Source organism: Bubalus bubalis, chromosome 16 (assembly GCF_019923935.1).
Source record: "Bubalus bubalis isolate 160015118507 breed Murrah chromosome 16, NDDB_SH_1, whole genome shotgun sequence".
Taxonomy (NCBI): domain Eukaryota; kingdom Metazoa; phylum Chordata; class Mammalia; order Artiodactyla; family Bovidae; genus Bubalus; species Bubalus bubalis.
Window position 1 is genome coordinate 27,605,556 of NC_059172.1, and position 14,087 is coordinate 27,619,642.

General features: G+C 36.7%; 1 protein-coding gene across 4 annotated transcripts in view; it reads right to left on the bottom strand.

The window, feature by feature from the left end:
• Window positions 1-14,087, bottom strand: part of ANO3 (anoctamin 3) — a 452,499-nt gene that overhangs the window by 39,811 nt on the left and 398,601 nt on the right. For all 4 annotated transcript variants that reach the window (XM_025266342.3, XM_025266344.3, XM_025266346.3 and 1 more), the window contains one exon: window positions 607-643. In XM_025266342.3, the coding sequence (XP_025122127.1) occupies window positions 607-643 (37 nt within the window). The remainder of the gene's footprint in view (window positions 1-606; window positions 644-14,087) is intronic.

Here is a 14,087-nt window from a genome sequence, read left to right on the forward strand (position 1 = left end):
ATTAACAGTCTGCTTTTACCTCGAGATGGATGGGGAAGGGTGAGGGCTCGGGACACTGTGGGAATGAAGTACGAAGTTCCTGTCTTTTAGTATGGGAAGGCAATCACTTCCCAAAGCTGGAAAACCCAAGAATGGCAGTAGTAGCATGCACTTTAGAAATAGGGTAGAACAGAAAACAATGATTAAACTGCTAAAAAGCACTACCTCAGGGATATGGAAAGCAAGAATGGGCAATGTGGCAAAGAGCTGGTATTTATCATAAATCTCTTAATACTCTTTTGCCTTTTAAGTTGTGTACATGTAATATGACACTGTGATAAAATAAATGTTGCAGGGAAAATCCCAAAGAACTGAAAAGGTAGGGGGAAAGCAATCCCAAGTAGGCAGAACTAGGTTTGTTAATTTCTACTAGGATTTTGTAACTATATACATTACTTCTCTATAGTTATACAATGAATTCCAACTTCCTAGGTCCCTTCTTTCATTTTATTGACAATTATCTAACCAAAGTTGATATAAAAAATGCTAAAGTATGTAAAGAAACTGCAGACTGATATGCCCATGTTATTTTCTTACTAAGGAGTGAAGTAAGAAAAGTGGACTTACCTAAATTAGTGAGAAGGTAAGCAATTTTTTCATAAGCCTGTAATAAGAGAAAGCAGTTAATGTTATTTTCTTTTAGAAAATACTGTTATTTAGACTATTCAATTAAACATCTAAAGTTATTCTACAAAGTGGAATAACTGCTTTCAATTAAGAAGAAGCACGTTTTAAATCTTACTATGTGGTGCATTATATACATGAACACACAAAATGTAATAAAAACACGTTGTAAATGTGGCTATATACAGACATGATTTCTGCAATAACCTTTCTGCTAGCTGTCTTTATTTTCACTTTATAAGTCAAACAAAAGAGACTTGTATATACCCCAAAGAGTTTCAGCTGGTTAATGTCTGACCTGGGATTTGATAACCAAATTACATTTGCTTTTTTCCTACACTGGAAGCTTTAGTGGAACTATGTCTTCTTTACTATTGATAAACAATCTTCCTAACTATGACAAAGACAGTGAACAAAGTTGCATTCCCAAACAACAAAGCTGTTTGGTGGTTATTTAAAACAAGATTCACTTTGTTTCCCAGAACAAAGTTGGTTTGGTGCTTATTTAAAACAAGATTCACTAATCAAATCTGTTGAATCTGTAGTTACGTGAACATTTTTATAACATTTTTTTATAATCTGTCAGAATATTTTTTATATTCTCCTTGTCCTACTTTACTCTGTTCACAACTCATACAGACTCAAGGGAAAAAAAAAACATATTTCACAATATTACAGGTAAATACAGCTGGAAGCATATATTTACTACAGATAGAAGGGTGATATATGTGTGCATGTAAATATAATTACATAATTTCAAAATTAAACGAATTATTTTTTAGACTATAAATTCAAGTAACCCTGCCTATCAGCATGCAAAATCCAATAGGTATATGGACACATTAAAACTTGTTCACCTTCCCTGACTGTTCATTCAATAGAACGAATGTGATTATTCATCTTAACCATGATTCCAACTATCTCTTCCTAAGATCTGAAGCGGTGTCTTCAAACAGAAAGATTATATTGAGTCCAAAAGTTTCATTCTACTCCTGGTGCAGTTTTTTTAAAAACTATACACACAAGTTATCATTTTCAAATTTTAGAATTAGATAAGTTTGAATCTGTGAGCACCAAAGTTTTCCTGACTTTACTCTTTTCCATGCCCCATTTATCAACTAAGATGATTAGAGAAGGGTCTCCAAAGAGTATGATAAGAAAGCCTTATCAATCAGCAAATAATCCATGAGTAGCTACTGGGCTTCAAGCACTGAATTAAGTGCCCTCATGGAGACTGAGAAAATTTTACTTAAGTAACTGCCATTTAGAGTATCTGGCTGGTGCCAAACAGTGTTTTCCATTGGGCTGCACAGAAAGTTCGTTCATGTTTTTCTGTAAGATGTTATGGATACTGGAACGAATTTTTGGCCAACCCAGTGTACATTATTTATGTTTGTCCTTACAAAAATATTATCAAATAGATGTTATGATTTTATGGAACAGGAAACTGAGGTTTAGAATGTTAAGTACCTAGCCTGAGATAATACTTCTAAGCAAGAAGCAAAGTCAGTATTTGGTATAAAGACTCTCTTGTAGCATCTATGCTATGCCTTGTCTCATAAACAATTTCAGATTTTGTCTTAGTACTTAGCACACAGACCTGCCCATAAGCCCAGGATGGCAATATCTACAGCTGATGCCCCAAGGGACTATAATAATCTAATAACCTTTGAAGGAATTTTACCAGTCAGAAAAGCCACTGTGCCACCCCTGGAAATACCACTTTTGGAAGGGTATCTAGAGTAGTGGAGAGCCTATACCATCCGAGGCCCAAATGCTACAGCCTATTGGCACTGTCATGATGATAAACTACAAAACAGTCCTTGCAGTGTGACTCATTAACTCACCCACAAAGTGTACGAGGAAACCATAATTTAAATATAACCAACTAGACGGTATATGACAGCAACCTTGACAGGGGAAGTTGTGTGTTTGTGTGTGTGTGTGGTGGAATGGAGATATAATTGAGGGAGGAGAAAATAAAGGGATTCAGGGTCAGTTGTTCTGCTTACTACATTATATACAGGTAGTGAATGTATGGGAGCTTCCCAGGTGTTGTGGTGGTAAAGAATCCACCTGCTAATGCAGAAGAAGCAAAAGACACCTCCAAGGTTCAATCTCTAGGTCGGGAAGATACCCTGGAGTAGGAAATAGCAACCCACTCCAGTATTCTTGCCAGGGAAATCCCATGGACAGAGGAGCCTGGTGGGATGCAATCCATGGGGTCACAGAGTTGGACAGGAAGAAGAATTCATGAAAGAGTGTATGTATACATTATATGAATCTGCATCATTATACATATATATATGCAATATACATGTGTCTTTAAAATACATATATAAATAAAATAAATTTTAAAAATATATAAAATACCACATAGTGAACCCAAGCTTTTAAAAATCATTCATGAGTCCATTTCAGTAAGCCAATATTCTCTTAGTCATGTACATTGGGTTAAAAGTATTTATTAGAAATTTCTAATGAGTCAGGTACTATCCAGGGAAACAAATGACAGTGAATCAAATATAGTCTCTACCATTATGGAATTTAAATTCTGGGTCTCAGAGACATATGACAAAGAAATATGTACTTGGCCAGGAGATGCCAAGTACTAAGAGGAGAGATGAAGCAGGCTGATGGGTAGAGAGCAGTAGAGTGCTATGTAGGGGCTGGTCAGGGAAACCTCTAAGAGAGGGAGACATCTGAGCAGAGAGCTACTTGGAGTAAGGGAGCCAAACAGAGATAGGGCTAAGTATCTGGGAGACATGGAAACAATGAGTGCAAATGCCTGAGCCTGCCATGCTCTTGGTGTGTCTCCTGAAGGTGGAGGAATAAGGGCGATGGGGTGGAGGTACAAAGGCAGTAACAGGCGAATCAGAGAGATCTCGGAGGCAAATACTTTTTTGGTGTCTCATAGGCTGTGATGAGGACTTCAGAATGCATTCTGAGCTGAAAAAGACATCATCTCCCCAAATAATGCTTTGTTTGGAGGTGTCATGAGAAATCAATTGGGAAAAAAGTGGCAAAGGCATTTGCTGTCAAGGGGCAAAATTCAGGAGTCCTACATTTGCTTTAATGCTCTTCATCTCCAAGTCAGATGCTCACAATCTAACTTTCATTGTAAAAAGGAGCTCCAAATGGACAAATGCAGAATCAAAAAGAGTCTTCACTTTTCCAGGAATTCTCCTTTTTGAATTTCTAGAAATTGTTGACATACACATGAACAAATGAAACAAATACATTAAAAAAAGCCAATCTTCTTATTAAGAGTCATTTGTTATTGTTTCCTTTTGAGGTCAAGATGTGTGGTCCAACACTTTGATCCACCCTATTTCATAATAACCTTTTTGCATTGTAATTATCAGTTAAGGAAACTTGGGTACATTTTGAGGTCTTTGGGGATCAGGCCCATGGAAGAAATATAGAAATGCATGCTCTGGAATCTAGAGACAGAAGGGGATTAATATGTGGAAGAGTCCAATACTACAAAGCTACAGTCATCAAGACAATATGGTACTGTCACAAAAACAGAAATATAGACCAATGGAACAAGATAGAGAGCCCAGAGATAAAACCCACATCCTATGGGTACCTGATTTTTGACAAAGGAGGCAAAAATATACAATGGGGCAAAGATAAGCCTCTTCAATAAGTGGTGCTGGGAAAAATGGAGAGCTATGTGCAAAAGAATGAAATTAGAACACTTACTAATGCCATACACAAAGATAAAGTCAAAATGAATTAAAAACCTACTTTTAGACCAGAAACTATAAAACTCTTAGAAGAAAACATAGGCAGAACACTCGATGACATAAATCAAATATGTCATGACCCACCTCCTAGAGTAATGGAAATAAAAACAAAAATAAATAAGTGGAACCTAATTAAACTTAAAGCTTTCACACAGCAAAGGAAACTACAAACAAGGTGAAAAGATAACCCTCAGAATAGGAGAAAATAATAGCAAAGGAAACATGTTTTTATGTTTCCAAATTATACATAATTTGGAATTATGTATAATTAGGATAATTAATTTCCAAAATATACAAGCAGCTCATACAACTCAATATCAGAAAAACAAACAACCCAATCAAAAAGTGGGAAAATGACCTACACAGACATTTCTCCAAAGAAGACATACAGATGGCTAACAAACACATGAAAAGATGCTCAACATCTCTCATTATCAGAGAACTGCAAATCAAAACCACAATAAGATATTACCTCACACCAGTCAGAACGGCCCTCATCAAAAAGTCTACAAACAACAAATGATGGAGAGGGTGTGGAGAAAAGAGAACCCTCTTGCACTGCTGGTGGGAAAGTAAATTGATACAGCCACTATGGAAGACTGTATGGAGAGTCCTTAAAAAACTAAAAATAAAACCACCATATGACCAGCAATCCCAGTCCTGGGCATATACCCTGAGGAAACCAAAATTGAAAAAGATACATGTACCCCAATGTTCAATGCAGCACTATTTACAATAGCTAGAACATGGAAGCAACCTAGATGTCCACTGACAGATGAATGGATAAATAAGCAGTGGAACATACACACAATGGAATATTACTCAGCCATAAAAACGAATGGATTTTAGTCAGTTCTAATGAGATGGATGAACCTAGAGCCTATTAGATAGAGTGACGTCAGAAAGAGAAATATCATATACTGACACGTATATATGGAATCTAGAAAGATGCTACTGATGAATTTATTTTCAGGGCAGCAATGGAGAAACAGACAGAGAACAGACCTAAAGACATGGGGGGAGATGGAAGGGATGTTTGGGAGGGAGTGGACATGGGTGTACCTGTGGCTGATTCTTGATGTATGACAGAAAACCACAAAATTCTATAAAGCAAATATCCTTCAATCAAAAAAATAAAGTGGCAAAATATAAACAAATAATGTGGATGAGTCCAGAACCAGCATGGAGTACTTACAACAGCCCAGTGTATTCAAGGGTTTTCTTTTTTTTTTTTTTTTTGGTTAAATCATGCTCTATGCATGGCACATGGATTCTAAAATGAGAGGAGGAAAATCAAAAGGAATTCATCCTTTTATTGGCAATGCTGAAACAGTTTAATTGGCTTAATTCCAGCTATTTCAAACTGTAATAAGAGTACTTCTGCTGTGATGTTTCTATTTTTTTCTTCAAAATTATGCATTAATCATGAGACCAGACAGCTGTCATGCTATTGCAATCTATTCTTAAACTAATTAAGAATTAATTAATTAAGAATTAAGATAAATTAAGAATCTTGTTGTCAAGCAACAAGAACATACATTTCAAAAATAATGGCATTTTAAATTTTTATTAAAAACTTTTTGGAAATATTTCCTGATGATGGCTAAGCATGCTATTTATGGTATCTTCAATAGCATATTTTCAGGGTCAGTAAAATAAAGAAGAAAAAGGATGATGGGATTTATAAAAAGAAAGTCCTGGTTTCAAATTCTGGCTTTGAAGTTTTTTAGCTGTCTTCCTGGTAAAAGATGTTAAAGATAATAACTTGAAATTTTAGCTACTGTTAAATTATTTGTATTCTGTATTTGGAATATGTGATTTCTGATTTTGGCTGTGTATCAAAATTACCTTATATCTCTTAAATAACTGATTTTGTAATGCTATTTTGGGGAATGACTGGATCAGAATCACTTGGAGAGCATTATGGGTTATTTTTTGTTTTAAATACAGACTTCATAGTCCTACAAAGAAGATTCTGAATGAGACTCAGGGATCTATAGTTTTTCAAAAGTGTTTCAGGTGATTTGATGAATAAAAAACAAGAAACAATCCTTTAAGTTACTTTTATGATCTATAAAAGGGGCCTGTCATCAAATTTTTATTATCTTGACCCATATCTCTCTCCTAAATTGAACATTTCTTTAGGAATGGCTCGATCCACCTATTTTAAAAGCTTAGAGAATGTGTATACTTTGATCATTAATTTGAATTAAAATAACAAGGGCAGAAAACCTGAAAGACACTGAAAATATAATTCTAATAACAAAAATAATTTTGAGCAAATGTAATATTCAAAATGCTAGGATATTTGAAGAATAAAATATTTTAAATGTCTTCAAAAATATATCCTAAATGTCTTTTAGTCATTCGGCAAGACCTGGAGATACAAACACGAGGAAGCTACAGTCCCAGTTCTTGAGGAGCTGATACCCTGATAGTGGGAGAAAAGGCATGTCCCAAGGACAGAAGAATAGTCACAAAAGACTGTTTGATTCTACCAGGAGAATCTGATAAAAATGGAGAACAGATCTGCCAAAGTACCTATGAGAAAAGACACAAAAGATTATTTCATTTCACATATGGAACTGAGAAAAATTTTAAGAAGGAAGGGATCCTTAACTGGAATTGTCAAAGATGAAGAGATATTCTTCAAGGAGATAAAAGGAAATAAAGGCCAATAGAGGAAGCACTGTGAACCAGGAAATGGGTGCAAAACAGCAGAATGCCAGGCAGCAAGCTCAAGTGAGTCTGTAGGCTGCAATGCAGGGTGTGATAGACAGGGAGAGGATGGGACACACCACTAAAGAGGAGAGAAGGGAAAACTGATTTTAATAATGGAAACCCTCCTTGCCATTGATATCAGAGGCAGTGGGAACCTGTTAGACAGTTTCGAGTACAAAATTACAATGATCAAATTTGCAATTTAGAAAGGCGATTGCAGCAGTGGAGTGAAATGGAGATGGGAAGAGGTGAAAATACAGACAGGAAGACTAATCAGGCTGCCGCAACAGTCCAAGTTAAAAATGATAAGTAGCTGGCTGAACTAAGGAAGCAGAAGCGAGCCTGAGGAGCAGGGAATGAATAGGAGAGATGTTATCGAAGCACAATTCTCGTTAGTCACTGATACGATGAAGGAGACAAAAGTAATGCATGAATAATGACCTAAGGTTTCAGTTTGTATACATTAAATATGAAAAGTTCCAATTAAACATATTTGGCTAATTTAAACTATTTTCCATGCACTTATTTTGTAATTTCATGTATATGACATATAGCCAAAAAACATATTAGATTAATAGAGTCCAAATCCCTAATTTGGGGAATATAGTTTCACGAAGTCAAGTTATTAAGGAACAAAAAGTACATTTCCATGAGCTGTATATTTAGTGTTGGTCTGAAAATAGCAAAAGGTAGCATTTGGTATTCCAGGTGAATCCTTTCGGTGGTATGTTTTTTAAAGGGTCTGATATTTTGATATCAATTGATATTCATCTATCCTTATTTGATTAAGCTTTTAAATTAATCCTGTGTGTTCATGTGTTTGATAGGACTGTTTGATAATCTGTGAAATGTCTTAACATCCTGAGAAGGAAGGAAATGCATAAATTCGGAAGGAATTTTTTATATGGATTGAATCTGAGAAATGTAACATTCCCTTCACATTTGTTGAGTAGACTGCATAGTTCTTCAGTTCAGTCACTCAGTTGTCTCTGACCCTTTGCAACCCCTGGACTGCAGCATGCCAGGCTTCCCTGTCCATCACCAACTCCTGGAGCTTGCTCAGACTCATGTCCATTGAGTCGGTAATGCCATCCAATTATCTCATCCTCTGTCACATAGTTCTTGCTTGATGCTAAATCCATTTTAAAATTTTCTCCTGAGTTAGTTGCAAGGGCAAAGGACAAGTTCTATGGCCTATTTCACTTCCAAGAATCCCTGTCTTTATGCCAAATGTTCAACAAGTAGAAATAAACATTTATAAAAGAAAAGTCAGCTGTTTTCTCCTGGGAACTATGGATGCTTGTTTCTTAGCTCTAGGCATTTACACGGGCTTTTGTATTTAAAAAAGTAGAGCTAGTGGGAGCCTGGTGGGCTACAGTCCATTGGACACAACTGAGCACAGGCATGCACGCATGCGCGCGTGCACACACACACACACACACACACAGTGGGATTTTAAGGATCTCAAAGAATAGTTTCTATAATAAAAATAGTACTGTCTTCACCTGGCTCTAGAGGTCTTCTTATCTGTAAAATGCAAGTACTTTGGAAGGGAGAATACGTTAAACCTCATCAAAAATATAAACTTAGTGAGAAGAAGCTGTGTCTGAACCTATGAGAGGAGTGTATGTTGGAGGGTTAATTGTGATTCTCAGGAAAGAGTGGTCACTGAGGAGAGAGACTAGAGGGTGTAGAATCAGAGGTCAAGGGACTGGGGATTGAGAAGCACTTGGAATAATACAAAACTAGGGTATGGTACATCAGTGGAAACTTTCGTCAAATTTCAATTTTTTGCAATATCACTGATAATAGGAAGAACGCCAAAGAATGCTCAATCTACCACACAATTGCACTCATCTCTCACGCTAGTAATGCTTAAAATTCTCCAAGCCAGGCTTCAGCAATATGTGAACTGTGAACTTCCTGATGTTCAAGCTGGTTTTAGAAAAGGCAGAGGAACCAGAGATCAAATTGCTAACATCCGCTGGGTCATCAAAAAAGCAAGAGGGTTCCAGAAAAACATCTATTTCTGCTTTATTGACTATGCCAAAGCCTTTGACTGTGTGGATCACAATAAACTGTGGAAAATTCTTAAAGAGATGGGCATACCAGACCACCTGATCTGCCTCTTGAGAAACCTGCATGCAGGTCAGGAAGCAATAGTTAGAACTGGACATGGAACAACAGACTGGTTCCAAATAGGAAAAGGAGTACGTCAAGGGTATATATTGTCATCGTGCTTATTTAACTTATATGCAGAGTACATCATGAGAAATGCTGGGCTGAATGAAGCACAAGCTGGAATCAAGATTGGCAGGAGAAATATCAATAACCTCAGATATGCAGATGACACCACCCTTATGGCAGAAAGTGAAGAAGAACTAAAGAGGCTCTTGATGAAAGTGAAAGAGGAGAGTGAAAAAGTTGGCTTAAAGCTCAACATTCAGAAAACTAAGATTATGCCATCCAGTCCCATCACTTCATGGGAAATAAATGGGGAAACAGTGGCTGACTTTATTTTTCTGGGCTCCAAAATCACTGCAGATGGTGATTGCAGCCATGAAATTAAAAGATGCTTACGCCTTGGAAGGAAAGTTATGACCAACCTAGACAGCATATTAAAAAGCAGAGACATTACTTTGCCAACAAAGGTCTGTCTAGTCAAGGCTATGGTTTTTCCAGTGGTCATGTAGGGATGTGAGAGTTGGACTATAAGGAAAGCTGAGCACCGAAGAATTGATGCTTTTGAACTGTGGTGTTGGAGAAGACTCTTGAGAGTCCCTTGGACTGCAAGAAGATCCAGCCAGTCCATCCTAAAAATCAGTCCCGGGTGTCTATTAGAAGGACTGATGTTGAAGCTGAAGCTCCAATACTTTGGCCACCTCATGCGGAGAGCTGACTCATTTGAAAAGACCCTGATGCTGGGAAAGATTGAGGGCAGGAGGAGAAGGGGATGACAGAGGGTGAGATGGTTGGATGGCATCATCAACTCGATGGACATGTGTTTGGGTGGACCCCGGGAGTTGGTGATGGACAGGGAGGCCTGGCGTGCTGTGGTTCATGGGGTCACAAAGAGTCAGACACGACTGAGCGACTGAACTGAACTGAACTTGTAGGGAAAATGAGGAGAAGGGGACGACAGAGGGTGAGATGGTTGGATGGCATCATCAACTCGATGGACATGTGTTTGGGTGGACCCCGGGAGTTGGTGATGGACAGGGAGGCCTGGCGTGCTGTGGTTCATGGGGTCACAAAGAGTCAGACACGACTGAGCGACTGAACTGAACTGAACTTGTAGGGAAAAAGTTCCTAATTAATTCAAATGCAGTTCTGATTGTAACATGTCCTTCAGTTTAACTGAAATGATCAGTAATTTTCCGGGTAGGGACTACGGATTGAACACTGAATCTGGAAGCTCTGTTACCAGAACTGTCATGCTTGCCTTCTCAAGCAAAAATTAATTAATCACATTTTTCTTCTTCATTGTCTTTGTCTGTGAAATATTGTCCATCTTCAAAAATATGAGCCCATTTCAGTACTTAAGATGTATTTGAAGATCAGTAGGTCTCTGGAACAAATTGCCAAATAAACCCAGGAACACAGGGTACATTTTTGAAGGCAATAATAATTGATGGGGAGAGTGGAGATTTACAGACATGAAACCATTAACATTGATTATCTCCAATGGGTACAATTAGTTTATGGTAGGAAGGGAGGAGACTGGCATTTTGGATTGAGAAAAGTGACTTTTATCTAATATTTTAAATATCCTTATACTGTCTTTAGTTTTATAAGAACAATGTGGCTATTTTATAGTTCAATGCTAATAAACAATGGATTTAAAAAAGGATAAAATAAAATTAAGACATATAGAAGAACAAGACTACTGAAATTATCATAGTGTAATGGTATGATTTCTGTATGAAATAAGTAAACATTTCTATTTTCTTATATTTAGATGTATATTTGATGAAAACACATAATACAACAACCTATATGTGATTTATTTTCTCTCTACCAGCACTATGAGTATTTACTTATTTATAGGTAGCAGATAATAAAGAACAAAGAGTAAAAAATTGTTAACAAATGCAGATGTGGCCTGAAGAATTTAGAAGGATCAAAGAAAAGATCATCAGCATTCCTGTATCTTGAACTAAAGGGCAATAATCAAACTCTATTATTTAAAGATGAGGAAAATGGGGAAAACAATAAAGATAATTTGGTATTTTGCAGGAAAGGAAATGAGAGTATAAATAGACTTATAAAGAGAAATAAAAATTCAAAGCACTGAACAAATAGGAAGAAAATGAGCATTTATTGAACACTTCTATTCACTAGAAGCAGATTTCATTCCATCTTTCAATCCCCCTAGGCATTTGTCTTATTACCCTCATTTGAAAGATCAAGAAATTAAAGTTCAAAGATGTTATGCAGGGTAGTCAGGATCACACAGGTCAAGGAGCAAATCTCTGCTTTGTCTGTGTTTAAAGTCCATTACTTTTTTATCTGGACAGTATGTTGAGGAACTGACAATACAAACTGATGAAAGCCTGGACATTGTTCAGAGGGGCAGGAGGGAGGGGGAGAGCATAAATGAGAACAGAAGGAACAGAGAGAGAGAGAAAGAGACAGAGAGAGAGAGTGTATGCGTGTGTGCACGCCTGCATGTGAGTGTCCTGGGATGCTATGCAGCCATCAGGAAAACTTTTCTCTACTTGGTGAAAGACAAAATTTTAAAAACGACTTGAAATTGCTACTTAAAGCTACCCAAGTGGCTGTGGTTTTATGAGTGACTCATATACAAAGTAAAAGTACATTCCAATTCTGATTTGTTCCAGATTTTATATCATGGTATTATGTATTAAAAGTAAAGACTATATTTTTCTGATTATAAACCAAAACCTACATATAGAGATAAACATTTGAATGAACAGAAAAAAATATGAAATCAAATATTATCCCACTCCTGAAATATAACCACTATTAACATTTTATTGTCATTCTTCAAAATGCAGATGTATTCCCATCGAAATCAAGTGAAATTGTATATCCTTCTTATGTAACTGTATGTCAGGTACTTAAATACTATTAAATTTAATATTCAACCAACCTATCAAGAATAGGAAAATGAATCAATTTAAAATCATATTAGCTTATTGCTAGTGTTACCTAGAAATAAATACATTAACCACTAAAGCCTTCTTTTCCTTAAACAATTTCTTTCACTATCTGCTAGAACAGTTAACATAAGAATGAAAGATATAAAAATCTGTTTATAAAACCCATGTTGTGAATGGCTCCTCCTTCACTGTGGTGATTTTGTGCAACATACAACCTATACTGCCTTTCATAGATTATCACACAGCCCTCTTCATCCTAGCTCTGTAGTTTTTCAATGTTTATTGTTCATTTCAATCCATGAGTCAAAAGCATAAATTAAAATACTGTATGGCTTACTTGGAGACACAGTAAGAACATATTCTCCTTCTACAAATAAACTGAACCTGAAAAAAGCAAACTCCAGTAGAAAATACTAACTATTGTCCTTGCATTGAAATTTACCCATTTCTTGCAGTGACTACTCACTTTTCACTTAAGAACTCCCCTGATTATTTTAAAGTTAAATAGAAAATGGTTCTAGTCCCTTCCCGACTAATCACATAACACCAGTGTCAATCTAGTTTGGAACCAGATACATATTACCTGTTTATGTTATCAACATCATTATGTGTGTATTGGTCAGTTCTCTACATGAATTATCATGTAAATAAATATGCAAGCACTAATACTTACTAAATGCACAATCTGGGACAAGTTATTTAAGCTCTCTGAATTGTAGTTTCCTTATTTACATAATGGAGAGAATATTGATCGTGTGGTGGTCTTGGAAGAATTAAAGGAAATAAATTGTTCTAAATGAGCCAGTCAATGCCTCCTGTCTTCAGAGAAAATAGGACCCCAACCACAGACCTTGCTAAAGGGGCAGACCTAAGCATAATGTCTTCTCAGCCACAGACATTTGGTTCACAAGTTAATTGGTATATGTGATGTTGAACCAATCACATGCACTCTCTGAGAAATTAGCACATTAAAACACTGGATGATCTAAGTTAAATGAACTACAGAAACTGACCAACATGATCATGAGGTTAGAGTCAATGAAGATAAGAAAAGCATATCAATGCCCCAGCACACCAGACACTGAAATAGAGACCATTGTTAGGCAATATAGTCTTTTGCTGATAAAAACAGTCTCTTCCCCATGAAAACAAATGCAAATAGAATCATTGTTTAAAAAAAAAAAAGATGAGAATGGAAGAAACGAAGAGAGAGAGAGAAAGGAGAAACAGGGAGAGAAAGACAGAAAGATGAAGAGGAAGGAAGAAAGGAAGGAAGGAAAAAATACTTAGTCTCAGAGAAATGCAAATGGAGAAGCTGTCTGTTTTCCATTTCACATGAGGTCTTGGAGGTAACGAGGCTACACTTTCAAACAGAATTTTCTATATCTTTCCAATAAATTCTCAGAGTTTGAATTTGTTGGACTGGTTTTCTAATCCTAAGAATTCCTTATCTGAATGAAAAGAGCATAGCATCATGAACAAAGAGCATAGCACCATTTCCAGCACACACTAGATACTTGATGAGTGGAAGCTGTCACTAAACCAAGTTATAAACCCAAGACTTCCCTGCTGGAGCAGATAGGAATCCACCGCCAGTGCAGACGACACTGGTTTGATCCCCGGTTTGGGAAGATTCCACACGCACCTGTGTGTCAAAGCTACTGAAGTCCATGTGCCTAGAGCCTGTGCTCCACAAGAGAAGCCACCACAATGAGAAGCCAGGGCACTACAAAGAAGAGTAGCCCTAGCTTGTTGCAACAAGATAAAGCCTGTGCAAAGCAACAAAGACCCAGCACAACCAAAAATAAAAATAAATAAATAAACTATA